This window comes from Cloeon dipterum, chromosome 1, assembly GCF_949628265.1.
Source record: "Cloeon dipterum chromosome 1, ieCloDipt1.1, whole genome shotgun sequence".
Taxonomy (NCBI): Eukaryota; Metazoa; Arthropoda; class Insecta; order Ephemeroptera; family Baetidae; genus Cloeon; species Cloeon dipterum.
The window spans coordinates 14,253,408-14,280,108 of NC_088786.1; the positions used below are offsets into that span (position 1 = coordinate 14,253,408).

At 39.5% G+C, this 26,701-nt stretch overlaps 3 protein-coding genes across 10 annotated transcripts in view; 1 reads left to right on the top strand and 2 right to left on the bottom strand.

The window, feature by feature from the left end:
* The window catches only part of jp (junctophilin), a 74,403-nt gene that overhangs the window by 8,485 nt on the left and 39,217 nt on the right, over nucleotides 1–26,701 (bottom strand). The gene's annotated exons all lie outside the window — the stretch shown is intronic.
* On the top strand, nucleotides 123–2,392 carry Alg2 (alpha-1,3/1,6-mannosyltransferase Alg2). Its single transcript, XM_065476371.1, has 4 exons — nucleotides 123–265; nucleotides 447–822; nucleotides 878–1,353; nucleotides 1,625–2,392. The coding sequence occupies exons 1-4, from the start codon at nucleotides 263–265 to the stop codon at nucleotides 1,988–1,990; spliced, it is 1,221 nt and encodes a 406-aa protein (XP_065332443.1). The 5' UTR covers nucleotides 123–262; the 3' UTR covers nucleotides 1,991–2,392.
* lap (like-AP180) lies at nucleotides 2,092–26,545 on the bottom strand. Of its 8 annotated transcripts, none has more exons than XM_065476362.1 (17): nucleotides 26,208–26,545; nucleotides 11,392–11,534; nucleotides 11,253–11,328; nucleotides 10,718–10,732; nucleotides 10,408–10,510; nucleotides 9,910–10,225; nucleotides 9,683–9,819; nucleotides 8,939–9,110; nucleotides 8,763–8,882; nucleotides 8,368–8,491; nucleotides 8,011–8,115; nucleotides 7,284–7,556; nucleotides 6,270–6,384; nucleotides 5,754–5,853; nucleotides 4,948–5,031; nucleotides 4,605–4,725; nucleotides 2,092–4,384 (listed from the first exon to the last, which is right to left on the bottom strand). In XM_065476362.1, exons 1-16 carry the CDS (start codon nucleotides 26,347–26,349, stop codon nucleotides 4,606–4,608), a joined length of 2,145 nt encoding a protein of 714 aa, XP_065332434.1. In that variant the 5' UTR covers nucleotides 26,350–26,545; the 3' UTR covers nucleotides 2,092–4,384; nucleotide 4,605. The 8 variants fall into 8 exon arrangements, with proteins under 8 accessions (XP_065332434.1, XP_065332435.1, XP_065332433.1 ...); XM_065476363.1 differs by having other exon boundaries at nucleotides 7,290–7,556; nucleotides 8,763–8,885; nucleotides 26,208–26,544; XM_065476361.1 differs by having other exon boundaries at nucleotides 8,763–8,885; nucleotides 26,208–26,544.

Sequence of the window (26,701 nt, forward strand, 5' to 3'; positions counted from 1 at the left end):
GCACGCGCGCTTCGCGCATTCCTACTTTGCCCACCAGAGGTCTGCATCTCCATAATAGTCGGAAAGTGCGCCGGTGCCATGCTTCACTCAATCATGTGGGCTCACTTTGTTTACAGTCATCACAATCATTCGTGTTCGAAGTGGTTGTGAGTTGAGTTGAGTAGTGCCTGGTTAAATTTCATGGTTTCATGCATGGAGGCGACGTGTCAAGTTTGAGTTTCACTTAGCTAAAACTTTCATAGTTGTGATCTCAGTTGATATCATGGTGAGATAAAGATCTGTCAAAATATTATAGATACATACATACTTTTGTTTTTAAACATTTTATGTCTATGTATTTGATCAAACTTGACAATCTTATTTGCTTTATTGAATTTAATAATTTTATCCCAGATTTAAGAAAAAACTCCACACTTATTTGTTTAAAAAATTTGCAATATTTTTAGGTAAAGGTGGTTTTCCTGCACCCTGACCTGGGCATTGGAGGCGCCGAGCGTCTGGTGGTGGACGCTGGGCTTGCCCTGCAGCAGAAGGGTCACCTGGTGCACTTTGTCACATCGCATCATGACCCTGGCCACTGCTTTTCGGAGACCAGGGACGGCACCCTGAAGGTTACCGTGGCCGGCGACTGGCTGCCAAGGAGCATGTTCGGCCACTTTTACGCACTTTGCGCTTACCTGCGTATGGTCTACGCCGCCATCTACCTCGTCCTCTTCAGCAAACTCGACCCTGAGGTCGTCTTCTGTGATCAGATCTCCGTCTGCGTGCCCGTGATCAAACTGCTGAGCACCGCAAAGGTTCTCTTTTACTGCCACTTTCCAGGTTTGCGATTTCCTTGCCGTCCGCAGCGACTCCTCCTAACTTTTCAATCCTGCAGACCAGCTTCTGAGTAAGCCAGGTGGCCGTCTGAAGCAGCTGTACCGTGGTCCGTTGAACTGGTTGGAGGAGAGCACCACCGGCCAGGCAGATGTGGTCATGGTCAACAGCAGATTCACTTCAGGCGTCTTCTCAGACACCTTTCCACGACTGCGTAGTGTCCAGCCCAAGGTGCTGTACCCCTCACTCAACACGGACTTCTTTGACACTAAGGTGCACTTGGACCTGGCGGAGGTAACAGGGGTTAAACTGCCCAAGAACGTGATACTGTTCCTCTCCATCAACCGCTATGAGCGCAAGAAGAACCTTGGGCTGGCTGTGTCGGCACTGGCCCACATGCAGAAGAACTTGGACGAGCCAACCTTTGCCAAGGTGCACCTAGTCATGGCCGGTGGTTACGACAACAGAGTTGATGAGAACATCCAGCACTTTGAAGAGCTGCAGCAGCTAGTTGAAGAACATGGCCTTCAGGAAAAGGTAAAAAATCCAATATAATGCTGCTGAGCTCTGAAAATTGAGTTGATGCTCAAGATTGTATATTTTTTTATAGGCTCATCTCTTTCGAGATGGGCAAAAGTGAACAATTCACGAAACTAATCTACAAATCAGGGTCACAAAATCTTTAAAGAAAATGTAAAAGTTTGAAATAAAATTCCGTCAATGTAATTTTGTCTTGATGTCACGGAAATTCTGCAATATAATATTCTAATCACGTTTCTACCAAACTTTGAAAACAAAATGTTTTCAGGTGACGTTGCTCCGTTCGCCTTCAGACGAAGCCAAACTTGTGCTCTTGCGGAGCTGCGTTGCGCTGGTGTATACCCCTGAAAATGAGCACTTTGGCATTGTGCCCCTGGAGGCCATGTACCTTGGTCGGCCCGTGATAGCGGCTAACAGTGGAGGCCCCAAGGAGACCGTGGTGCACGGCCATACTGGCTTTTTGTGTCCACCTGAGCCCCAGGGATTTGCGGCGGCCATGGTTAAAGTCGCTAACGGTGAGATAGGTGACTTGAGTGAACAGTGTCGCGATAGGGTCATCAAGAATTTTTCATTCCAAGCGTTTACCAACGATTTAAACTCCAGTGTTTGTGCGTTGATTGAACAGTCTAGTTGATATATAAAACTTTAATGCAATAGTTTGAGTTTTCTACGTAAATTATCGCATGTGATGTGCGAATATAAATAATAAAATGGAAAATTAAAACCAAATAAATATATACTTTGCAACATTTCCTTTATTCGATCACTTATTGATTAGAGTAACAGAAAACAATGAACAGAAGACTGAAAATTTATGATGATGTGAAAGCAGTGTGGCATGCATCCATCTTTATAGAACGGAAAAAAGGCTTGAAACTATTATGCTGTGCATTTGCATTATTTTCAGTATTTCTTCCATTTGCAGAAGTTAGTCATACTGTCGATAAACATCCACATAAATATCATTTTCACCGTTCTGATTTACACCATCAACCAATCGCAGTTAACCAATAAATATAAAACTACATGACAAAAATATTGCAGCAACTGAATCACTGGCACTTGTCTGGCGAGTGTTCCTTTTTTATCAACCAGTTCTAGGATAGAACAGGTAACAGAACCAATAACCAATCCGATGGACACTCGGCAGCAGGTGCCTAAAACAAATCCAAAGTGCCAAGCCAACCGGGGAACTAAGTGGAATGTAAAGAAGACTCCCCTCGATTTCCTGCATATCTATCATTGGTCTATGTACACATAATAAATTTATGCACCCGGCAGACTTGTCCACTTGGAACGCGCGAAATTAGTCAACAAAATCTAGACGTTAACTGCATCCGATCAAGAGGCGCAAGCGTGCGCTGAAAACCGATTCTTCTCAGGGCCCTCAATTCACATTTGAAATAGTGCTGTTAAACTCGAAATTTGTGCAAGCTTCCCTTACGTGTACGCCAGGTCTGCTATGTTCATAAACGGAGAAATTTTGAGTTGACTCTTTTAATTTTTATTGTTTGCTAAGGCGAGTTCTTTGATTCAAAGACTGCAAGAAAAATAAATACTTGTTCTACCCCAAATGGAAGAAAGTTTCCATTGTCATTTTATCTTCCAGCTCTCTCTGAAAAGTGAGTGAAAACTCACAACCAGACTCCAATCAAGATTTAAACGAAAGCCGAGCTTCCAGACCTCCAGATTTTGCCGTTTTTAAGTATGATTCAAGCATTATGGACCTATTCGTAGAAAATTTCGAGTTTTCGAGGTTAAGATTTGCTTTGATTCATTTGCGCCCCAAGAATGAATCAGTCTTCTGTTTACATTTATGATACAATAATTGGTTCGTTTTCTCCACTTGAATACATATTAAAATAACAACTAATATACACGTAAAATCAAGTCCCTGTAAAAGGATTTGGCGAAACTAAATTTTATCACAAGCATACAGGCGATTAGTCTGATTCTTAGACAACACAATCACTCATTGTCAGAGATGTGTTACTTGTTTCTTTTTTGATGAAAATATGAATACAATCACTGCAATTTACTTTAAAATATATCATGATGATTTTACTCACACACTCGTTGTTCAAACTGCACTCAAGAAAATATTATGCTAAGCCAGAACAGAAACCAAACAAATGTGGTTTTGGTGCTTGGTCTGGCTCGTTTACATGACTCTTGACTATTTGACATCAACATTAAATTACAGCTTACTATGACTGCGCTTTTAATGTTGTGAGTAATGCATTTTAATTGGTGTGACAACACGTTTTTGCACTAAATACTTTGATAATATTCTCCTAACTAAAACCATTCAATAGTGTGTGGACCGACTACAAGCTGTTCGCATGCACGTTCTTTATTTGGCGAATTCCCAAAACGCTCGCAGAGAGTTTATATAACTTTCAAAATCAATATTGTATTTTCAGCCTCTCTTGTGAGCTCACTAAGTATTCCAACCCTTAAATACAGTGCTCTGTTGGACAGTAATTGTTTCATTAATTTACCTTTATACATTTTTCGCAAATACATTGGTATATATATATTTTTGTCTTCAAACAACTAGGTTTTGCGTTAAACTACCACTCAACTTGTCTCGCACTCTTTCATTCGGTTCGTAATGGTGTTTACAATTACAATTAATTATTGAGTTCGCCCGATAATGCGCTGTGTGTGTACGTCAATAAGTGTAACTTAAAGAGTAATGGAACAACTGAGATCAACAAGCCCTCTAATTCTCAGCTCCAACTCGCATCTGTGTTATTTACAAGAAGCTTAAAAATGTTATTCGCACACAAGTTTTCCTCCGAAATTGAAACGGAAAGTGAGTGAAACGCTGAAACAAGACTGATTCGTGGTCGACAGATGCGGACTTAATACCTTTGATAGTGGTTTGGTATACTTCTGAGTGAGCGCCGCCGACAAATTAATATGAGTTCTCACGCTTATTGAGGTTCCAGCAGGTATTATTCTTCTGTCTAGTTTGCATCATCTTGTATTGCACCGACTTCGCTTCTAGTAAACACAAAATGGGCTGAAAAATAATTTATCAGTCAGTCGGAGGCTAAGCATTTCCCAATCTTATGGAAATTTCGTCTGGCTTTGGTTAAAAGTATAAACTATCAGTTAAAAATTTAGTGGAACTTTGAAAATGAAAGCCCAGCAGCTAGAAAAGCTGAACCATGTGAATAAGGTTAGTTGAGCTTGAAATGCATTCTCAGGAATTTTTCATTTACGATAGATTGCAGACAAACCTTAAAGAGCACCGAAAGGATCAGGTTGGGGCTGTTGTGGTTGGGCTGGCATAGCTGCAGGCATCATTTGGGCTCCAGGCGCCGCCATCATTGGCTGCTGAATTCCCCCAGGCCACATTCCCTGCAATCGCCGGACATATTTAAATGAGTGAATCTGAGAGCCAGTTGATGTACACGGGACTCCACACCAGCAAATCACGTCTAACAAGATGAAATATTTACAGTGCAAGAAGGGCCCACAGGAAAAAAATTGAAAGATGAGCAAGACAATGCAATCTAATCTAAGGAAGAGTTTTCAAAAGAAAGTGGATCAAGTGACACGCATCAATCGTGTGTTTCTTACCATCGTAGGGTAGACCTGGGGGCTAGGGTACGTGGTGAAGGGTACGGCTTGCGGAGCAGGTTGGACAAGTTGCATGCCCTGGCCCTACAATTGGCAAGCAGTCGTAACGTAAAAGAAATAAAAAAGTACTAGCGGGAAAACATGCCAACTCAAATGACTAGGGCTGAATATCCATCCATAGGCAACAATCTCTTTTAAGTCTTTTGATTCTTTTAATGCTTTAGAGATGTGGTTACATCAATTAGAGATAAATTTTAAAAATCTGAGTGATCTTTGATTACAGCTTAAATTTTTTTTCTAAAATGAGGAAAAAATGGAACAAATAATTAGCATAAATCGAGAAGGAAAACATTCTTAACAAATCGGAACTAGCTAAATCAAGGTTCTTTTGAAGGCAAGGCCAAACTTCTAGATTTAAAACTCCAGCGTTCGCCTTTTCTGATACATTAGATCTCGAAAACCTTAGGCATCTAAGTCAGTATTTAAAGTTGCCCCATTAATATTGTTCCCAACTAACAGTAATAATGATGAGTTAAGACACAAAATAATCACAGTCGATTCACAGTTAAATGACCGGAGAATGAGTATAAAATGATATTTTAATACACAGTCAATATTATGTTCATGCATGCATTTGGTGCCAATAAGATGTGTTGAAAAATGTTGAAAAACAAATAATACTGAAATAATGTGGATACACCCCTGTGCAATAATGTACAATTTCAGTCTCAGCCAAGGTTTTAAAACTAACGGCATGCATTAAGAAACTTGGGGAAATTAAGAATTATTCATGATTCTCTGCTCACCATTGGTCGGTAATTGGCACCTGTGGTGGCCGCCATCGGCTGCGGAGTCCAGTTTGTGCCTGGCTTGGCAGTATTTTTAGGTGAGTTCCACTGCACTCCCCTGCACAAGACAATTTGTTGTGAATCAAATTTCTTGAGATTCACTCGTGCTTAAGGTCTAAATTAAAACAAAATAACGATGGTAAAACTATGAAGTAGTATGAGTTGCGTTAAGATATTTGTCAAATTTAAAATAATTAAATAGTGGAAGAGCAATGAAACATTTGTGATGTTATTTCCATCAGTCTTTTGATACTATGTAAAAAAATTCATTTGCTCTAGCTATTCACATTCAATTTTATTTCCACCATAATGAAAACAATTTTAATGTGCAGTAGTATGGAGCCAAAATTCTATTGTTTCAATTAATTATAAATAAAAGACTAAAAAAAGAGTTCTTTATTTGTCCAAAAACAACTCAAAAGTATCACGATATTTCCCAAATCATCTGATCAAAAACAGTAGAAACATTAATACTTGGGAGCCTGTTGGTTCTTATTGATGGTGAGGTTGTCCGCCAGGCTGGCTAGGCTCGACTCGAGGTCTCCGGTGAGCAGGGTGCCAGTGGCAGCCTGTGGGGCTGGCTGAGCGGCTGCAACAAGAATGAACGGTTATTTGGGAAAATGAGCAGCACAGCGAAGGCACTTTCGTATCTCGCCAAGCAGCGTAAAGCAATGCTGAGACACAACTGGTGGGGTGAGCAGAGTTTTGTGAAGAAGACAGTGGTTAACGACCGAGTCAATTTTTGATTAATAAGCGGTTTGCAGGAAATTCCGTAGTCATGTACTTGTACCTGACTTGAAATTCTTCATACAGAAGTCTATGTACAGAGCATGCTGTTCAAACTTGATAAAAAACATGCAAAAATACTTTAAAAACCACTCAAAATCTGGCATCAAAGATGGGATGGTATTATTGAGAAAAATGGATACTCGGCAATTGATGACATCGTCCAATTTTGTTAGATCCAATTCTGTATTCGTGGTGAAACGAGCAACATCGTCCATTGAATAGATCTTTTCGTTTTTTTCTGGGGCAGGGGAGTGTTGTAGGATGTGTTATATTTATTGTAGATAAAATGAATATACAAGAATTAGACACTATTATTTTTAATTAAGACAATCATTTTATTTAATGTTAGATCAAAAAATTTTCTTTTAAAATCTCTCCCACTTTACTTTAAATATGTGCTTTGCAATTAATCCTGGAAACGGTGCAGATTTAACGCCACTTAGAATTTAGTGTCATAATTCTTCTGAAATTCAGTAAATTACAATCACATGATTTGAGGAAAAATCAAACTCAAACCCAGATAATGCTTTTTAAAAATTTAAAAGTGATCAAGGTCAAAATTTGCCCGTAATGATTTTGGGTTGCATATTTCTTGATAGCAGTGCAACAATAGGAGAGACTAAACAACTGCTCAGATGATAGCTACACAGGCTGCGAGCGAGCCATCCGTCAGCGCAACACCAAGTGTGTGGTACAAACCGTCACCTGTTGGGCGTGCAGGCGATCCGAACGCAACCGAAGGGCTGCCACTTTGGGGCACGAGGGAGGAAACGATTGTGGGCGGCTGGGGCTGCTGCTGCACGGGAGCGGCGTGCGAGGGGGAGGCGCCCAGGGCGGCCAAGATGCTGTCGTTGAGGTCATCAAAGGCACTTTTTGCCTTGGACGGCGTGCCAAACAAGGGGGGTTCAGAGGGGGCGGGGGCAGCAGCCTCGGCGGCTGCAGGGAATTCGGCGCCAAACGGATTTGGATCGGCTGGCGACACAAATCCCAGCAGCGTGCACAGAGATTAGGCCAAAACCGTCTTAATATATGGCGGGCAAAGGCTTCACTTTTTTACATTCACTCATTCGATCACAGACAGAGTTTAATTTGGTTAGTCAAGAGAATAGGATTGGGAGAAATAGTCCACTGATTAAAAATAGGACAATTGTCCTGGAGGGTAAGATTTAAAATGTGACAAGATGGTGGAGAATGAAATACTTATACTGAGCAAATATTTTAATAAAAAATACTCTTCCTTGTTTCTAAACCTGCTACAAGAAGAATGCTGGAAATTGAATATTTCTTCCATCCTATTATTAAGGGCTTAGTCAGTAAGAGAAAAGGCATTCTCCATGACCGAAAAAACTGATCAATCGCATCAAAAGGAAGCAAAACTGAGTGTAAATTTTTGGTACAAAAGCAAAAGCTACAGACATCAACTTACAGCTATCACTTGCATCTCCAAAGACAGAACTGAACGCCTTTTCAGAGACAAAGTTTGATCCGACCGCGGCAGTGGCGGCAGGGAGAGGAGAGGCGCCTGAGAAACCTGTGTTTCACAAATGGGACAACACACAAATAAAAAATGAGAGAACAGTCCAACTAAAAATAGAAAATTAAAAACTGAGCCTCAGGCAGACATTTCCACTATGGACAACTTTTGTATACAATATGATGAAGGCATTATAACTAAAAACTCGTGGAAGCCCCGAGTGCTCTCGACTAATATCATGCCAATTTAAGTACACAACATCATAGTGAATCTTGTCTTGAGGACTAACTCTAATGGAACCACCCTCACCGTTACTGGCCCACATATTTGTGGGCGCGGCGGCGGCGGCTGCTGGCTGTGCGGGCTGGCCTCCAAACATGTCCGCGAAAGGGTTTCCAGCCAGTTGCAGAAGGTCGTCTGACGCTTTGTTCGCCTTGAACATTATTGTCATTGATTAATTTTGGAAAATAAAAATTTTGGTTGCTTGGAGGTACTTGGAGGTTGCAATTTAAATGGAGAATGTATTCGGACAATATGGCATTTTAAGAGACTAGGCAATCACTGGAGTTTTGATAGTTAATTCGCTTCCAATCAAACGAATGGTTAAAAGCTGTCAAAAAATGTTATTTCATAGAATAGAAGCTGTTAAGTTAACTTCTATGCTTGGTTAAAATATCGGCATTAGAAGTTTAATTTTTTCTTACCTGTGCTGCGCCAGGGTCTGGCGTCGCGAAGAAATCTACTGCAGCTGCGCCAGAGTTGGTTGGCGAGCTCAAGAATGGGTTTGTGCTACTGTTGTTCTGGGTTGGACTTGACTGCTTCTCCTGCTTCATAGACAATAGGTTTTAGCCTTTAAAAGTGATAAGTTAGGATAACTTACTACTTTGTATGCGTTGAGGGCGGCCTCTTCATCTGCTAACGCCTGCCGCCGCAAGGTCTCGTCAATGCTGGCCGCGAGGGCTCCGTTGGCAGCCGCGGCCTCGGTTCTGGCGGCCGAACCAAATGCAGAACTAGTGGAGGAGAGGGCGGAAACTCCAGACGTTAGATTGTTTCTACATCGGGTAGGTCGAGTGGCGCATTTTGGGTTTGGCAGGGTGGGTTCAGGGGTTAAACAACAGGGAAGAGAACTACCATCAGAATTTAGCACAAAACGCAGGTTTGCTCGACTAAGCTGCAGTAAAAATTACACGTCTCTAATGGCTTGAGATTTGTAATTTTCCCACAGCCTTTAAATACCTGAATTGCAATGATTCCATTCAGCTAATGCTAAAGTTGAATATATGATTTTGTAGATGGTTAGATATTATACATTCTGATGGATGAGTAGTAAATACTGGAAAGCGCTACAAAAGGGGCAGGTTTGGTCATTGGGAAATGTTCAGCCACTACAACCAAAATCAAGCAAATTCAAACAAAAAAAAAAGAACAGCACAAATAAAGATCGAAATTGGCAGTGTAATTTTAAACTCGTAAGTTTACAGCATATTTTAACTTCTAGTTCACCAAATTAATCCAGTTGCCACTGCCAAGTACGATGAAACGTGGTGTTTTTGAGGCAATATTAGTGATTTGTGCTTCCAGAATTGTGATATCTTGCAAAGAGTGAGCATTTGCTGAGGAATACCTTGCGCCCTGAGTCGGAGTGTTGGCAGCAGATCCTTTCCTCCCTTCCAAGGCTGCAAGGTGTTGTTCAAGAGCATCGAGTAAGCTGCTAGGCGCCTTTGTGAGGTCCGGAATGTCACCCTTGTCGATGCCGACATTCTGGTAACCAGGGAAATTGTTCATCAAATAGACTGATGGCGACAATTCTGGCTTTGTTGGATATCGTTCTCGAAATCTAGAGGCATGTACCTCAGCGACTTTGAGGAACTCAGCGACACGGTCCATCCTGATGAGGAATTTCTTGTACAGATCAAGCGCATCGCGGCACTGCTTCTTGTTCATGTCAAAGTACTTTTCCAGCAGGTTGATGATGCCATCGTTGTAACAAGCGAACAGACGGATCAAGTCTCTGAAAAGCAGCATGAAACACATATTGATGACCCCATTGGTCAGGTCATTTGCTGAGCAATCAAATTCAAGTAGCGAGTCCAACTGCGCCTGCAGCACAGGCAGCGTCTTCAGCAACTTGTCCGTGTTCATTGTACGCAGGGTACCATCGCCCTTCCTGGAAAGTAAACCCAGAAGAGTATATTAAAATTTCATTAGGTTACATGCTACATGATATTTAACGAAGTTTCAATGTATATTTTATTTGTTTTAAATAGGTGCCTGGTACCAGTGTTTAAATATTTCCAAAATAGTGCTAAGCCAACATATTCGTTTAAGAGTTGATTAAGAGCTTCTTACCCTCTTTTGACTTTGCAGAAGTCGAATGCTACAGTCCGATATGAGAGGGCCTTCTCGTTGAGGTACTTTGCGTATCTCCTGATAAACGGAGACATGTTGTATCCTACAAAAATAGCGAGACTTAATTACCGACGCTCAACAGACCGTGCAAGGCAGTTAGTTCAAGAAGATAAATTAATTTTGACCGTTAGCAGAGTGAAAATTGCTGAAGCGCCAAAAGAAAATGGCATTTTTGTTAATATTGTGAGGGTAATTGTGAGGCAGGAGGATGACGAGGGTGTGATATGAGAGAGATAGAGAAAACACTCACCAACTTGGGCCCCGGCTTTTGTGCGACGCAGCAAAGGATTAAAAAGAGATAGAAAGAATGCAATTAGGTATTTTCTGTAAGTTTGATTAAAGTACGAAAAAGCAGCTTTCAATGCAGTGAAAGTGGCGCCGATGAAATTTCTGTTTGCGAGCACTATAGCAGAAACAAATTTGGCTCAAGGAATTGTACATTTTATACAAGACGAGAGTCGCCTTTATGGATAGATCTACAGAGACCTTCAACAGATCACCAAACAGTGAGTTATCAGTCAGCAGAGCTACCTTAAACACTGGAGATTTTAACATGGTCGTTTCATTCTTAAAATACCATTGGGGATCTTAAATAGATCACTATTTAGTTCATTTTTTGCCAATTTATACCAATACGGTTAACATTTTCCTTCAGCCAGAGTGCAAACAAGTGAGCTTAAGCTTGAGATTAAAATAGGTTTAGCTGCACAAAGAGAAAGTCATCTGCCGCTGTTCACCGACACTTAAAAAGGCCGGCAGGTGTGTTTGTAAATCTGAGGGCTCACCTTGCACCCCGCTTTTATCGAGGAAGTTGCTGAGCTGGAAGGTGCTATTGCTGGATGCCAGGTATTGTGTGAATCTCTGCGAAACAGATTAAACGGCGGAGTAAGCGGGGGACAAAGGGCACGCTTTAATTTAATATACCTCGTTGCCGTAGCAGAGCAGGTGGTGCACGGTGAGCAACGCTTTGTACACCACCACCCAGTTGGTATTCTGCGACCGCTCGATCAGCAAGTTGGCTAGCTGTGGGATGCTCACGTTGGGCTCATTCGTGCAGTGAATCAGGTCTGGAACACACGGAAAGGATTGGTCAATAAATGCGGTTTGAAGATGGTGAAATTGCTTTCTCCCACACATTTTTCCGCCGCATCTTTTCAGAAATCTAAGCAGAATACTATTGAAAAAAATGCAAAAATTATGGACAAGAGTGGTCAACTCTTCCACCAAATTTATCTTAGAAGATTTTAAGTTTGAAAGAAATTTATAGCTCAAAGTTAAGAGGCTTTTCTCAAAAAGCAACTGATTGTGAGTTCCGACGTTTTAGATAGTATAGGGGGGTAACGGGTAACATAGTCAAATATGTTAAATTAATATAACTTAAAAAGTAATTCACATTTTGGCAAAAATGGCTTAATTGTTTCAGTTTCGTTGTCATAATGCCTAAATTGTTCTTTAATCTAGCAGTTATGTTTTCAGTAACCTGTAAAATTTGACGGTCAATTTTGGGCAAACATCCAGTAATCAATCAAATTGCTCTGCTTTGAATAACATAATAACGAAATTTAGACATAATCGTCCACACCATAACGTTTAAATTTTCAACGGTTACAAATATTACATTATTTATTTGAGACATTACAGCCGCAAAAATTATATTAGAAACGACAGTAGCGCAAAATCGATAGTGCCATACTAGCAGTAATGTACATAGCAAGAGTGGTGTGAGAGCCACTTCCGCCACCCCCGCCGCCCACTCGCTCCTCTTGTCATCAGAGGCTGCTGGTTGGCTGAATGGCGCTCACTATAATCGCCACTGGCCCCGTTCGTCGGGCTCATTCCACCGCATGAATGAACAAAAATCAGCTCCCAGAGGATCATTATCATGCTTAGTCTAATGAGAAAATTGAGCACGCTGAGCTAATCAATGGCTTTGACGGCGCGTTTAACTTGTAATCAATTGATTGTTTAAAAATTTTTCTATCCTGAATATTTAAACAAAAAATAGTTATCATATTATTTGATCGTTTGTGCCGATAGATATCAGAATTTAATGAAATATATGGAGAAGTGTGAGTCATAAATTTATAATTGTGTATTATTAAGTTTCTTAAGTCAATCTCCCTTGATTCTGTTGCATACAACTAGAGCCAATCGATCAGAATAAGAAACTTAAGCGAAAATATACCACACATACAACGACCAATGAATGTTTGTTATCCAATAAAGTTAGGAGATAAGTTCTATTAATCTGGAAATTCGGGAAAATATTAATTTTTCAACTGATCGAGATTTCAAATTTTTCTCCTCTCTGCTTTATAAGACAAATATTCAAGAAAGCATCGACAAAAGAACAAAGCTGGCTTGAGAAAAAACATATGCTATTTTCTTCAGTTGAACCCAGACAAGTCATTCCTAGGGAGTAGCATTGTCATCATCGGCAAAGCACGCTGTTTTATCAAAGTGGGTCAAGTAGTGTTGATATTGATTTTTCGTCTGTCGCCCTATGTGTGACACAAGCCACCGATGTCTCGCCTGCATTATGGCAGTTGCATTTGGCCGGCGTTAGCGTCCGAAGTCAGCAGACAACCCATCCTTACAGCCCTCCTCGAGGGTGCTAGGGGGCGCGGAGGGTGCGTCAGCGGGGCCACGCGGGGCGGCAGTCGACCAAGGGAGCCGGCGCGCACCTATCGATTGGCCGGCCCTGAAGCTAGGCCACTGGCTGCCAGCGCAGCTACTCTGTTGCCCTACAATCGCCGCCGCGTGTCAGCTCTCGTTTCGCCGCTAGCGTACTCACACGTTCCAGCTTGAAAATCGCGAGACAGCCAGGCCAGGGTTGATTAATTATCGAGTCAACTAAATTCTAAATTGTGGAATTAACCCATAAATAAGAAAAGAAACGCATCATAGCTTGATATTTTGTCCAGTTAGATCGCAAATGGTTCTTAACTACCGTCCCAACAACACCTCACGTGCACCACGGACCAAAACCAACAACGTAGTTACAATGAATTCCTTAATTTACGTTAGAGTGTCTTCAATTCACCCTTTCACGCCCCTTTTTTGAAGTTTTAAGGTAAACGTAGATTAAATACCCTAAAAGTAAATGATGTTTCAAAACCGAAATATTAATTTACAAGCTTGTAATTTTCTTATCATTTTTCCTGGAAGTTTTATCGGCTTTTAATAATTTAGTTTATTATAGATTGTTTTATCTATTTTTACTTTGGTATTTTGCCAAGCATTTTGCACATTGACTTTATTAAAAAGCAGTGTTTGACCCGATTCAACCAGGCTAATGTTAAATATATATGTGTATTTTTTGTGAGAAAATTCCAATGTCTTTTGATTTCAAGCGTTAAAATATCAAGAACAAGCTAATAGAAATATTCCTTAACAGTCAAAGCAGTTTGAGAGTTAAATAATAACAAAATGTGTGATAAGAAAGTGTGTTTGATAACTAACATGCTCGCATATGTTATGATTCAAACTTGGAAAGGTCACCACTGAACAAACAAAACTGAATCATAGTCTGCGTGGTAACTGCTTGTAGAACAATCGCAAAAGTTCAAAACACATCGTTCATAGCGAATTTTCTTGTAACATTGTTAACGGCAATGCATATTAAAATTAATCAAGTTGAAGTCTTTCTCACTAATACAAGGGGTTCGAATTAATTTTCAGTGTGTTGATTTTTACCATAATACTCCATTACGAATTAATAATAATGGAGGACCAAAGCAATATTATAATATTATATTATATGAATAAAACATAATATCTATGTTTTTTTGCATATTTTCTATTTGGAACAGTAATATTTGCCTATAAAACTGGGTCTGTTTTCAATTACACTGAGTGATTCACTCATTATTTGCTGAAGTCTTTGCTAATGGTCCGGCGCTGTTTGTTCCCTTTTGCACACGTCAGTAGAGAAGGAGAAAAGAGGACACACGCACTGGCCAATGTGGTCTAATGAATTGGCCTTTCGCACAGGCTTGGAAGGAAAGCACCCTCTCTGCGACGCCTACTCGAGCAAAAATGTGAGCAATTTGAGCATTACAAGTCGCTTAATTAACCACCTTTTGGAGTCTGACGTTGGGAAGTCAATAATAAATTCCAGAAATATTTTTATAGCCAAAACTCAGATCACTCTTTCAGCCCCTGTTTATTTTGCCTCAGTCAGATGTGATGAGCCTTGCAGGTCAACAAAACCTTGAGGGCAGTTGGCTACTGGCTAGAGTGAAGAATTCCCAAATAATAACGATAGTACAAGTTGTGGCGTGAGGTTGCCGCGACAAGACGACGTGTGTCAGCCTCAGGTGCTGCGACTCCCTGGCTTATCTATTTTCATATTTTCCATTCTTCTCATTGGGTTGCTTTCTGTTTAACACGTCGCTTTCGTGCGTCACAGGCGCACATCTATGTTTGCAAAGAAGCCCTAATTTCGCGGAATCGTGTGATTTTTTTAGCTCGACGCGAAACGAGCACTTCCGCTCTGCTCAGATGACAATTATGATAAAATCAAATGCTGCTGCAATAATTGGTCTCGAGTTAAGACAGGATGTGCAGCTCTTCTTGCGGCGCGGAATTCATATTTTTTCCCTTTCTCTCAATCAGTGCAAGTGAAAACTGGCATACTTGCTTATTATTAGCTGTTGTGCTGAAGGCAAATTGGGAAATTATAGGGCGAGAAAAGAGTTCATTTAAATTTAGAAATGCAGAAGATTAAAATATCGTTCTGAATTATGAGTGAAATGACACTTAAAAATTTCAACATAATCCTGCAAAAATAAAAATCGTGGACACCAAAATATTGAACGTGTATTGTCCTTGATTGAAAGTTAGAAAAACCAAACGTTGATGAATCTGGATTGAGACATACAAAATTATATTTCAGTTTTTAAATAGTGTGATAGTTAAAAAATGCGGATAAAAATGGAAACATAAAAATTGGTGACTTCTATTAAGGAATTAAATTTGAGTTTTATGTTCATGATGCTAATTAAAGTCAAACGATGAATATTTTTCCCAATTAACTAAAAGGAAATTGAATCGTTGTTTATTTTTTGTTTTCATACCATACAGGGTGGATAAAAATCTCACGGTTCACTGCATGTAGCATGAGTGCATTTAAAAATAGCATTACGTAAAAATCTTTCAGCCTTGGCCTTTGCGAGTTGGCGCCGACATCAAAAGGAAAAACCTAAAAGAGATAGTCGGTTTGTTAACGGAACAGTAAACCCTAGTCTGCACACTTTTTTTGACAGTGTCTTCAAGGATTTACTCCTCTGCAACAAATTTTTGATATCAGGAAGTCAATCATTTGAACTAAAACTAAGGTAGGTCAAATTTCGGTTTTCAGGCATCGTTTAGTTCTTTCTTTTCTCTGAAAACGATATGTGCTAAAGTGCTTTTAAATATTTAATTTTTATAAAAAAAACCTAATTGCTTGTTGGACACTACAACAATTTGCTTCTTTTATTATAGTTAATGAAATACGGAATTCATCCTTCTTGCCCTATAATCGTCATTATTTATTTAATTTTTCATGAATTTGGGCGTCATATTAGCGCCCTGTTTCATGAAAGACTGGATCCCCAAACAAAATTTGATTCTATTGAAATTCGGCGCAGACGATTGCTGTCGGCTCATGAACTGGTTCAAAGCGAAGAAAGCAATTGCACCACGCGTGATTGAAACACCAGCTGGGTGACCCAAATAGCACCTTGACCGTGTCTTTAGTCTAACTATTGAGTGAGCAAACGCCTACTGCTTTCGGTTTCAGAATCACAACGCCGATTTGAAGCAGTCTTTAATTCTTCAGATTTAGGTTTGAAATTTATAGAAAAATATTTCTTTTAACTTCTACATCGTTAGAATTTTGTAATTATTATCAATGCTAGAGGAAAGCATTCTGGTCTGATGGGTGATGACTGCTGATTATCAAATTTGATTTAGATTAATGTGATTGAAAAGAAACAAAGTTGGGAAGGTCCTTGTTAAAAATACCCCTCATAATTTAAGAGAAATTTGATAAGAAGCAAAATTCGCTTCTGACCTACTACCGCCAACAATGTGTGCCGCATATCGACAGCGAAAGTGTTTCTTTTCTTTCTCAGGTTATGACACAGCGGCGGTACTTGTTATAAAACGTACACTTTCACTACTCCAGCCGGCGTCACACTCTGCATGTAGGGTTCTGCGTGCGATTTTAATATTACAACAGTATCCCGATTCAGCATCTGCGATTCATTCTGCAAGCCATTGATTATTCAGTCTTCAGTCACTTTCTTCTGATGCAAATACGTCGTGAGTCAAATTGAAACGGAAGCTGAATTAATCAAATTAATACACACATGTGATGTTTAGTTGGAAGTTACAAAGTGAAGGAAGTTTATCTCAAAAATAATATTTTCCGGCTTTAATTTATTTTTGTATGTATTCGAGAAATTAAAAGTGATTATAAATTAATGTTTTTAACACATTTATATTTCTATAGCTCCTTGAATATAGAAATGGAAAATCACACTTTTAAGTTTAATATCTTTGAAACGAAAAACTAAACTGATTGTTATTTGCTCGGTAAGCAGTAAATTTAATAACAGAATTGTTTGCTTATTTGGAATAAATGAAAAAGTAGCAAACTAAACTAAACACGTGCCTATGAACATATAGGGGGTGTTTTAAGGGTACTTTTGGGAAAATCACAAATAAAAACAAGCAATATTTATTATTTTGATTATTTTACTTTCATTGCTAACTTGAGTTTCAATTTCAAAGCTAAAGAAATCAGAATCGTTGTTGTTCTGCCTTCTGCCATGATTTATGAAGAAAAATTTAAAACATGAAATAATAATATGATTTTGGGAGAAAATGAGATTTTTTCTTATCTCGATTTAACTTATGTAATTCCATGCATTTTTTTGAACAGCTATATGATTCTTTGTTTTACTTTATTTGAAGATTGTCCAAGCAAACGTTTTAGGGAGTGTTAGGGTTTTCGCAGAAGCGATAAAAACGCCGGTGGAGAGGAGTGCTCAGCAGAGCAACACGAATACCGTGAACTAGATGCACGCAAAGGCAGAAAGTGTACGGAAAAGCCGGCCGGCAAGTTCAGTGCCTCGGTAGTCACGGCTCGATTCGCTTTACTCCGAGGCCAAACCACTCTGTCAGACTGCGAATTTCGGTCGCCGACTTCATTGACTCTCTCTCGCTACGATGAATGGAGCCGAATTTGTTGCCCGAGATTATTTTTAGCGTCAGTCGGCGTCCTTCCAAATGCCGCCGAGAATTCAATAAACAATCCGCGCGCTTCCGGTTGCCCGCCCATTCAGAATTAGCCGGTGTGACACTAATTTTGGCCTCAGCGCAGATTTTGGATATGATTCAAAACTGGAAAAGCTAATTGGCCTCCGAACCGAATTCTTTCAAACCAAACATTATATAAGCACGTAACTTCATCATTATTTACTTTGCGAATATACGTGCATTTCTTTCGTGTGACTCTTTCTAACACTTATCTTTTGTTATTTATGACTTAATGGGAGTTAAGATAAGTAACTGAGATGATCCAAAAAATACGTTCAGATAGAGGATAAAAAATACGAATAAATAAATTGAACCTAAGGCTGCAAGTTAGATAGCAAATTGTTTGACCTTGGGAGTTTTTGCATAATCATTGTGACTAAAACAGCAAAATTGAGTTAGACGTGTTTTATCTGCCATCAGCCCAACAGAAATATATCTGCCTGTTTACACAGAACGTTATACCATTAAAATTTGTCAGTGACTCGAGAGAGTAAGCTGAGTGAGACAGTGAGAGCGGCTGACAAACGCATACATTCGCGGGGCAGTGCATTTGGATTGACTCACCCACGAGGCCAACTCAGTTGTTCTCGGTCACTTTCCGCATCCTCTCGTGGCTCCAGCCATTTATCGACCTACGCTGGCTATTTTTGCCGATCACCCAGACGAATATAACAACACGCAAATCGTCCGTTTGTGTCTTTCCATTTGAATAATTGCTCCCCAGCGGCGAATGCCAATTCACTTGGCTGCAATTTGGCAAACGAGTTTTAATAAACTGTGCTGACTACACTGAATGATAATTATTTTTAACCGCAATGTAGTTTGTGAAAATGTGTATTGATGTATTTTTCAGCCAGGAATACATTTAAGTAAAAGTGCTTCAAAACCTCCAGCTCTTTAACTTAATTTTTAATTTACGAGACGTTTTAATGTTTACTTAGACTCGCTGACAAGGTTTGTGAAACGAAACCAGAGCTGATTGTGAGTAGCATGAACGCAACAATTTGCGAAGCCTGAGTAATTAATCCTACAAAACGAGTGTTGCACACGCCGTCGGCTCAATTCGGGTGAACTGCCCCAACACACAACCAGTGGAGGGCGACACGCACGCAATCAATACTCTATATGCTGCACCCCATTCAAGGCGCGCAAGGCGGTGTGCATGCGTTTTGCCCGCTATAGTGCCTGCACGCGGTCCCCGTCAGTTGCCAAGCGGTTGTTTTGCGGCAATTTATAGGTTTCCTTCCTTCGATTTTTGTGTCGTTAAATCATTTTCATCCCCTCTTCTTCGTCTAATATGATATATAAATATAGTTTATGAGAAATGGATTATGTACAAGATATAAGGTGCTAACTTAGAAGAAACACGAAGCAAGATAATTATATTTTTCTCTTGTTTCTAGGAAGATTAATGCTTTGAGACCTATGGGAAACTAAACGCAGAACTAAACAAAGATGAACAAAAACACTTATTAGCTGAAATGGTGACTGCGATATGCTGCAAAAAAAGGTTTGACTTTTGAGATTTTTTATGAGTTACATGAGTGAAAGTTTTTTATTTCCCTTGTTGAGTTTGACTTTAATCCATCAATCAAACAAATTTAATTTTATAAAATTGACGTAAATTGGTCGTACTAATTGAACCGATATTGATATAGTTGAGTGAAAAATAATTTGTCTTTTCCAATGCTTATTTGGACCGAAACGCGTCAAATAATGCTGTTGCCATGGCGACCATGCCGTCATCCCAATCGCATTACATCAGCTGCTTTCCTCCAGGGCTGTAATATTACGTTTGTAACAAGGTGTCTGCACTCAGGGGTGCTTAAAGTGTCGACTCTCGAGCTTCAGGCTAAACTCGAGCAAAGTGGTTTGCGGGAAATTGAATTCAAGAGAAAGAAAACTCGCCTGTATAGAATTTCGAGACTAAAAAAACAGTGGCGATTCAGAGACTGATCATTTGGCATCACAAGAATGAATTCAATGAAAGAATTCTAAATTAACCTCTCATAACTTCTAAATGGTATAGAATTTTGGAAATAACAGTCAACAATAGACACAAGAGTATTTTTTTTAAATAATCATCCACAAGGTAATCTCTACTACTCACAAGGTGGCAACAATTTTATTGCTTTTTTTCCTCAAGCAATTCCCTAATTATTTCAAGATATACCTTGATTGTTAAAATTTTAAACAGCTTAACAAGCCTAAACATAAATTTATAATATGCTCTTTCCACTTTCGATTCAATTCGTTTCTATTTCTCCAAAAGTCAAAATATCTATATACTAAATTACAAACTACACAACATTAAATTTGACATTACATACAATTGACAATATTTGGGAAACTTGGAACTCGGACACAATTTGATTAATTTAAGATATGCAAAATCTGATGATTTTTGGCAAAGCTTCGTAGCTAGAAATCTGCGTTGTGCGATAGCGGATCGTTTCGAGTGTTTCATAACGGCTATTCTTGTCTATTTACATTTCTGCGGCATGCAACTTTTGGGAAGCCATAAAAGACGAGAGGAAATTTCAAGCGAGCACCGACCTGCGAACCGACAGCATTTTTCGACTGTACTCTAACAGCCCCAGTTCTAAATGTCAACATTTTCAATTTTCCATTAAAAAGAAGCTTGCAAGCAAAATGTCGGGAATTTGTTAGAATTCCTGATGTCTTATGACGAGAATTATTTCTTGTTTCCAGAATTTTTTAGCGTTAATATTGTATAAATTTTAGCAAAGATCATAATATAAATCATAAGTAATGCTCAAATAACTGCACGTACAATGAATTTCGTGAGCAGAGATGATAAATTTTGACAAGAAGTGCAGCCACATTCACGAAAGGAGTTCTCTCATCCTTCAGGGCCGAGAGAATTGATCCTGGTTGGCATGCATATGTGAGTCATCACTTTCGACCGGCGGCTGATTAATTAAAATCACGGGCTCTCGATTACAAGCGCTTAAACCATGCTGCAAAATGCTGATTGAGTTAATTGTTAATCCCAGCACTTGATGCGCATTTCACAGCCGACCGATTAGTATCAGATCAGAGTTAAATCAAAACTGAAGGGTGGAGCAATTTTCAGATATTGGGACTATTTTCACCCTCTGATGTATCACGGAATTGTATTGCAAACCATAATTTTAGATGTCACTATTACAGAGCCCGTTGAAATATTAGCCAAGATGTAATTAAACTAATTGGCTCGATAAATGAAATGCTGGCTGATTGAGCAGAGAAAACACTCGGGAGATTGAGAAAAATGACAGTAAAAATCAGTTTCTAAATTCATTGATCATTAGAAACTGATCTACTCTACAGTGAGTCCATCTCTTGGGTGCGGCATCAATAAGAAATAAAAGAAACATGACCCCGGCACAGAGCGCTGGAAAAGACTCCAGTGTCCTATAACAATAAAAAATAGCGATTAGAATTTGACAAGTCGGTCCCCCTTTAATAAACAAAATTTAATGTATAAGACGAATATATTATGACATAAAATAAAAATTTCTTACATCATATTTTTATAAAAGCTACTAATTCCGTAATATTTTTATTTCGTAATTTTTCAAAATCAAACAGATTAGGCAGGAAAAATAATTTATTTTTAAGATGTGTGAAGTAATTAACTCTAATGGTAAGCGGAAACCAGAGCAATTATTATATATTTTATAAATTACAATCGTTTACAAACAAGCATAGCATGATAATCAGTCTCTAAAATTTTTAACTAGGTTACCAGAATTTCCCACTTGCCTCAATTTGCATTTCCAAATGAGCTTTACACCCCTTGAACGAAACGCAGCTCGCCAAGTGCGCACAAGTTGACGAAGAGCAGCTGATGTTTTTGGTTGAGCTCCGATTTCACGAAGAGCAGCGGCACGGCCTCTCGCTCATGTATAATCATTTTGATAAAGGAGTCGAGTTTCGTTTGGTGTGCATTGTTGTGAGCATCATCATCATCACCATCTCCCAGTGGCGCGGGGTGTCACGTGACCTGTCGGCTGGCCGCACGCACACAATCAAAAGCACGGCTTTCGCTTGCCCTTCGCAATTGATCGCCACTTGATTCGCCCGACGACACCTCAGGGGTGCAATTGATCGATCGCGGCTGATTTTGAAATAATTTTGCTCTCGCTTTCTCTTCGATCGTGGATGTGAAAAGGTAGTGAGAAAAAGGTTGTCCGTGCCTTTTTCTCAAAGTATGATTGAATAAAAAAATATGATTTTCATTTTGTTTTTAAAGTGCAACAAATTCGTTACGAGAATTTTGGGATTCATTGGTAAGCTCCAGCAAATATCAAGATATTAAAGAGATTAATTATTTCAATACCAACACGTAGATTACGTTAAAGCAAGCTGCTTTAAAATTAATATAGAAACAATTTTAGTCTGACTAAGAATAATGGGTTTCTGAGCCCAGTCTTAGGTTCAGATTACGCTCAATAAACTAATGAAGAAAAATGAAACACATTTGAAAACAAAGCTTCTCAAATATTTATTTTCAAACACTGTTAACAAGACGTTTTTAAAAGGGTTTAAATGCAAAAGTGCAGCTCGTCGTCACGCCAGTAAACCGTTTTTTCATTCACGGTCGGTGTCAAGTGGTGAGGAGCAATTATTAGCTCCAAAAGCAGGGAGGGAACAAAGAAGCGAGTGAGTGAGTCTAGCTGCGTTGCTGGCAATGAAACGAGTGGGCCGAGTGCTGCTGATAGCAAAATTATCTTGCAGCTTTATTACGCCCACTCGAGAAGTGCATCGTACATATATTCGTGGTATGCAGTTGGGGGAAAAGAAGAAAACGTTTTTTGTAACATGTCGTGACTCCAGAAGGTCGATCAACTCAAAAACAAGCAAAAGAGACAACGGCCGCCTTTAACTTTAATTGATATCATTTCTCGTTTGATGCGGCTCCAATTTGATTATTAAGTTTTGTTCTATAGAGCTTTATAGTTCCATTTAAGTAAGAATAATTGGTAACGATAGAATGATAAAATGGAGCGAAAGAAAAAACTGCTTTTAGAATGAGAATAAAATGCCTCTTGGGACGAGTGACATAATTCTTATTGTCCCAGTACAGGCGCGGAATTCCAATGCGAACTCTACGCTGTGTTATAATCGCAATTGAATTTTGACAAAATGTCTGGAATGTGGAATGTGCCAAATTTGGTTCATATTAAAGATTCTGTAGTTTCCATAAATAAATCTTTTCTTCATAAAATATATGCATACACCATAAAATAATGTTACTAGAATTCAAAGTATGCATATTTGTAGGGTCCAATGGATAATATAATACCTCCAACATTATTTTATATATCTATAGATTTCCAAAATTTCAATTTCACTCATGTCAGAGAGCCGTCCGTTTATTTCCCATCATGGTGTCAAACAAAGAAAAATAGTAAAGAAAAATGGAGTGCTGGAGTAGAAAAAACACGAGGCCAACGAAATGAAAAGATGGAACATTATTTATCTGCAAATAATGTATCAAAGCAGTCGGTTGCTCTTTTGACCTTTAGCGTGGAGAAAAATTGGGGGCGTATCAGAACGATCGTATTGCAGCGGTACACAGGCAGAAAGGGTGCATTTAACATGGGAACGCGTCAAATGGTCAGCGACCGTTTTTGCCTTGCTTTTGGCCTCGTCATTAAAAACAGGAAGCACCCAACACCAACCTTGGCCGTACGGCCGCAAATGTGAAAATAGCACTTTTGCAATCGTGCTGATAATCGCTGAAGTATAATGTAGTTGCATTCGGCGAGCTTTCTTCCAATATTGTATCAATAAATATTAAAAATTTATTCTAGACGACTCACAACTAGCAAACTTTGAAATTAGCTGGTTCAGATGATTATGAGTTACCACAATTGGCCCGACTTTATTTTGCCCGAATGCACTCTACTACAGTGGGGGCCAGATTCGTACGACGCGCAGATTTGGCGTCCGGTGGAGTATGGCGCAAAAAAAAAAACGGTCACGTGAAAATGCGCAAAAAGAACTAAGTTTTCGTCAATATTGTGACATAGTTTGCGTTACTCATAACTAATTGTGTCTTTTGGAAGAAACAAACTCTTGACACTTGTACTGGAATCCAAAGAGAGCTTTTTGCTTCCCACATTCAGACGCCATCTTGGATCTGCGCAGTGGGAACCAATTTTATCGCACATCTGGCCCCCGCTGCTCTACTATAGTATTTCCCCCCAACGGAAATACCTGAAGGAATGTCCGAGTAATTTGCCTTAATGCTACTGTCGTTTCCAGAATGAAATTGGAAATCACCTGAACAGGCAGAGGAAAATACCGGAACAATTCATTTGATTTACGATAAATTCATACGATCTTCACTAAAACTATTTTCAGTACTTTATAGTAGATTTATCATTCCATGGTTAATCCACCTAGAGGAGATGTATTTATTTTAGATTATAAGCTTGTTGATTTTTTGAGTTCTAAACTTCCAAACTGTTTCTTGTGACAAATCAAATGACTCTAAAACTCTCAACACAAATAATTCTGATTGGTTCATTAGTCCTCCTGCCGACTGCCATAGTAAAAATAATTCAAGTTTTTGAACAAAAAAAATGACATGCCAACGCCAGAAGTTGATGGAAAATTGGACTGCTGATGCTGATTATATTTAATCGGTTGAAAAACGAAAATACGTAATTATAATCTGAACTCTGGCTACTTGGTGTGTTGTTCAGCGGTGTGTTTGAATTTATGTCGAAATGTTTTGTTTTGGGCATAATCAAATTCAAATTATTGAAATTGTCTTTTAGAAATTCAAAAATTATTTCCTCGGATGTTTAAAATCATTTCATTTGAGTAATTTTCATTTCCAATCGGGAATATTCTATGGGCTATCCAATTTTGTTTGGGTTAAGGGTTAAGTCATTCGGGCAATTTCCGGAAGAGTTGATTCAGGGCAAAATAAATTCGGGCCAATAGTGGAGGCAATCAAATTTACCCAAAATATTCTTTTTTTCTCAAGCTCTGGTGAAGTGTCAAAAAATGAATATAGAAACAAATTGAAACGAGATTTTCCAACCAGCAGGAATTTTTCCCTTCGCGTTTACTACACTTCTAGTCCTTCTGCCTTTTTCACGTGTATATATAAATATTAGTAATACTGATTATAAGAATCTTATTTCGATCGTGTTATCAGCATGGTTATCGCGCCGACACTGACCTGAGCTTAAATCAGCCGCTGAGAAGCAAAACGCATTCATTTCTATCTGCATTCCGATCGAATGCAAATTCATGTCTGGTCGTCATTCGGTCAAGTTTTCTTATTTCTTATCGGTCGTCTGCTCTTTAACCCTTTTAAGAAAGAACTGCCGTTACTCGCAAGAAACGAGATAGTTGACAGAGCCTAACACATTTTTGTCTGGGAAAATAGATAAAAAATAACGCTTTATGTCGTCGGCTTGTACACACTATTCCATAAATGTTGACAATTTTTTGATCTCGTTGCCAATTCATCAAAATCAAAAGTAGGTGTGTAAAGTATAGTTGTGATTTGCATCAATATTGGCAGCCTGTGATTCGCTTTTCTTGTGCACAAACAAATATATTATTTTCGCGTGTCTTGTTTACTCTAATTTTAGCCTTGCGAGTTTATCTTTAGAATAACACCTTTTCTTCAGAAAAAAGAGCAATTATTTATTCCTCCAATTACACAACCGTCATCCTATGCTTCCCCGAAGTGATGACTAATATTTCAGTAATTTCTAAAGGGTGACTTTATTGTGTTCTTTGATTAATGAATAAACTCTTGCAGTCTAATTTTATTTCGTTTATAATCAAAGAACATATTTCTAAATGTTCCCGATATTGTTTCCCTGAAATTCTTTTAAGTTTTAATAATATTTTCAACAAGAACTGTTCATTTAGTAAACCGGATTTTTGAAAATAACCCATTCATACTGAAAATCTTTCTGGAAAACTTTAAGTATATAATTGATGTGAAAAGAGTTTGAATGTCCCAAATTAATAATTCTTGCGAAACTAATGTTAAATTACATAATATGTATTCAAAGCATGATTTCCGTGAGTAATGCCTGCCAGTTGGATAATTAATTCAAGTTTCGCTCCCGTGTCTCATGGGAAAACCACGGTGGCACCCGATTTTCAACCTGACATGAGGGCCGAGACCGCGGAGGGGTAAACTGCAACAACTGACGGCATGCCCACCGATCGATCGATTAAATTATTCGCCTTCCACTGTCACTCATTACAAACATTCTGCGCATTCCGGTCGTTCGTCGCACCTGAGCTGAAGGAGCGTCGGTCGCTCTCTCAGGTTCAACCTTGCGTGACCCCCGGGGGCCATAGGCGGCGACGCCCCCTGCTGCCTCCTCAGGGTGTGGATTATCGGGGGAGGGAGAAAATTTGAAAATATTGAATTTGGCACTCACAGTCGAGATGTTTCTTCTTGGGGCTGATCATCTCCTCGGTGGTGGCCTTGCACACCGATTTGGCCAGACCCTGACCGGCCAAGCTGTGCCTGGCGGCCAGAAACCTGTCGTTGATGGTTTGTCCTGCCATTTTCACACTCATCGCTCGTTCGGTGGACGCGTTATCGGCTGGAAACGGGGCCTCGGCGGCGGCGGTCGGCCCGACAAACAACTGTCGCCCACTGTAATCTCACTTCTCTCGGTGCGATCGGCACTGGCGCTCGTTCACACACAGCAGCGCAGCGCACTCTTTTGCTTCGAACACTGTCGAATTGGCCGCACCACTCACTGCTGGCGCTGCGATAAAGGTTCTCAGCATACGAAAATGGCGAGCGGAGCCGCCCGAAGGGCTACCCGAGGATGACGTCACTTAAATGCTCCCCACTGCAGTCAATAATATTTCATCACTCACCGGCGCTGTGAATTTGAAACTTTAGTAGTAAATTTAATTATTA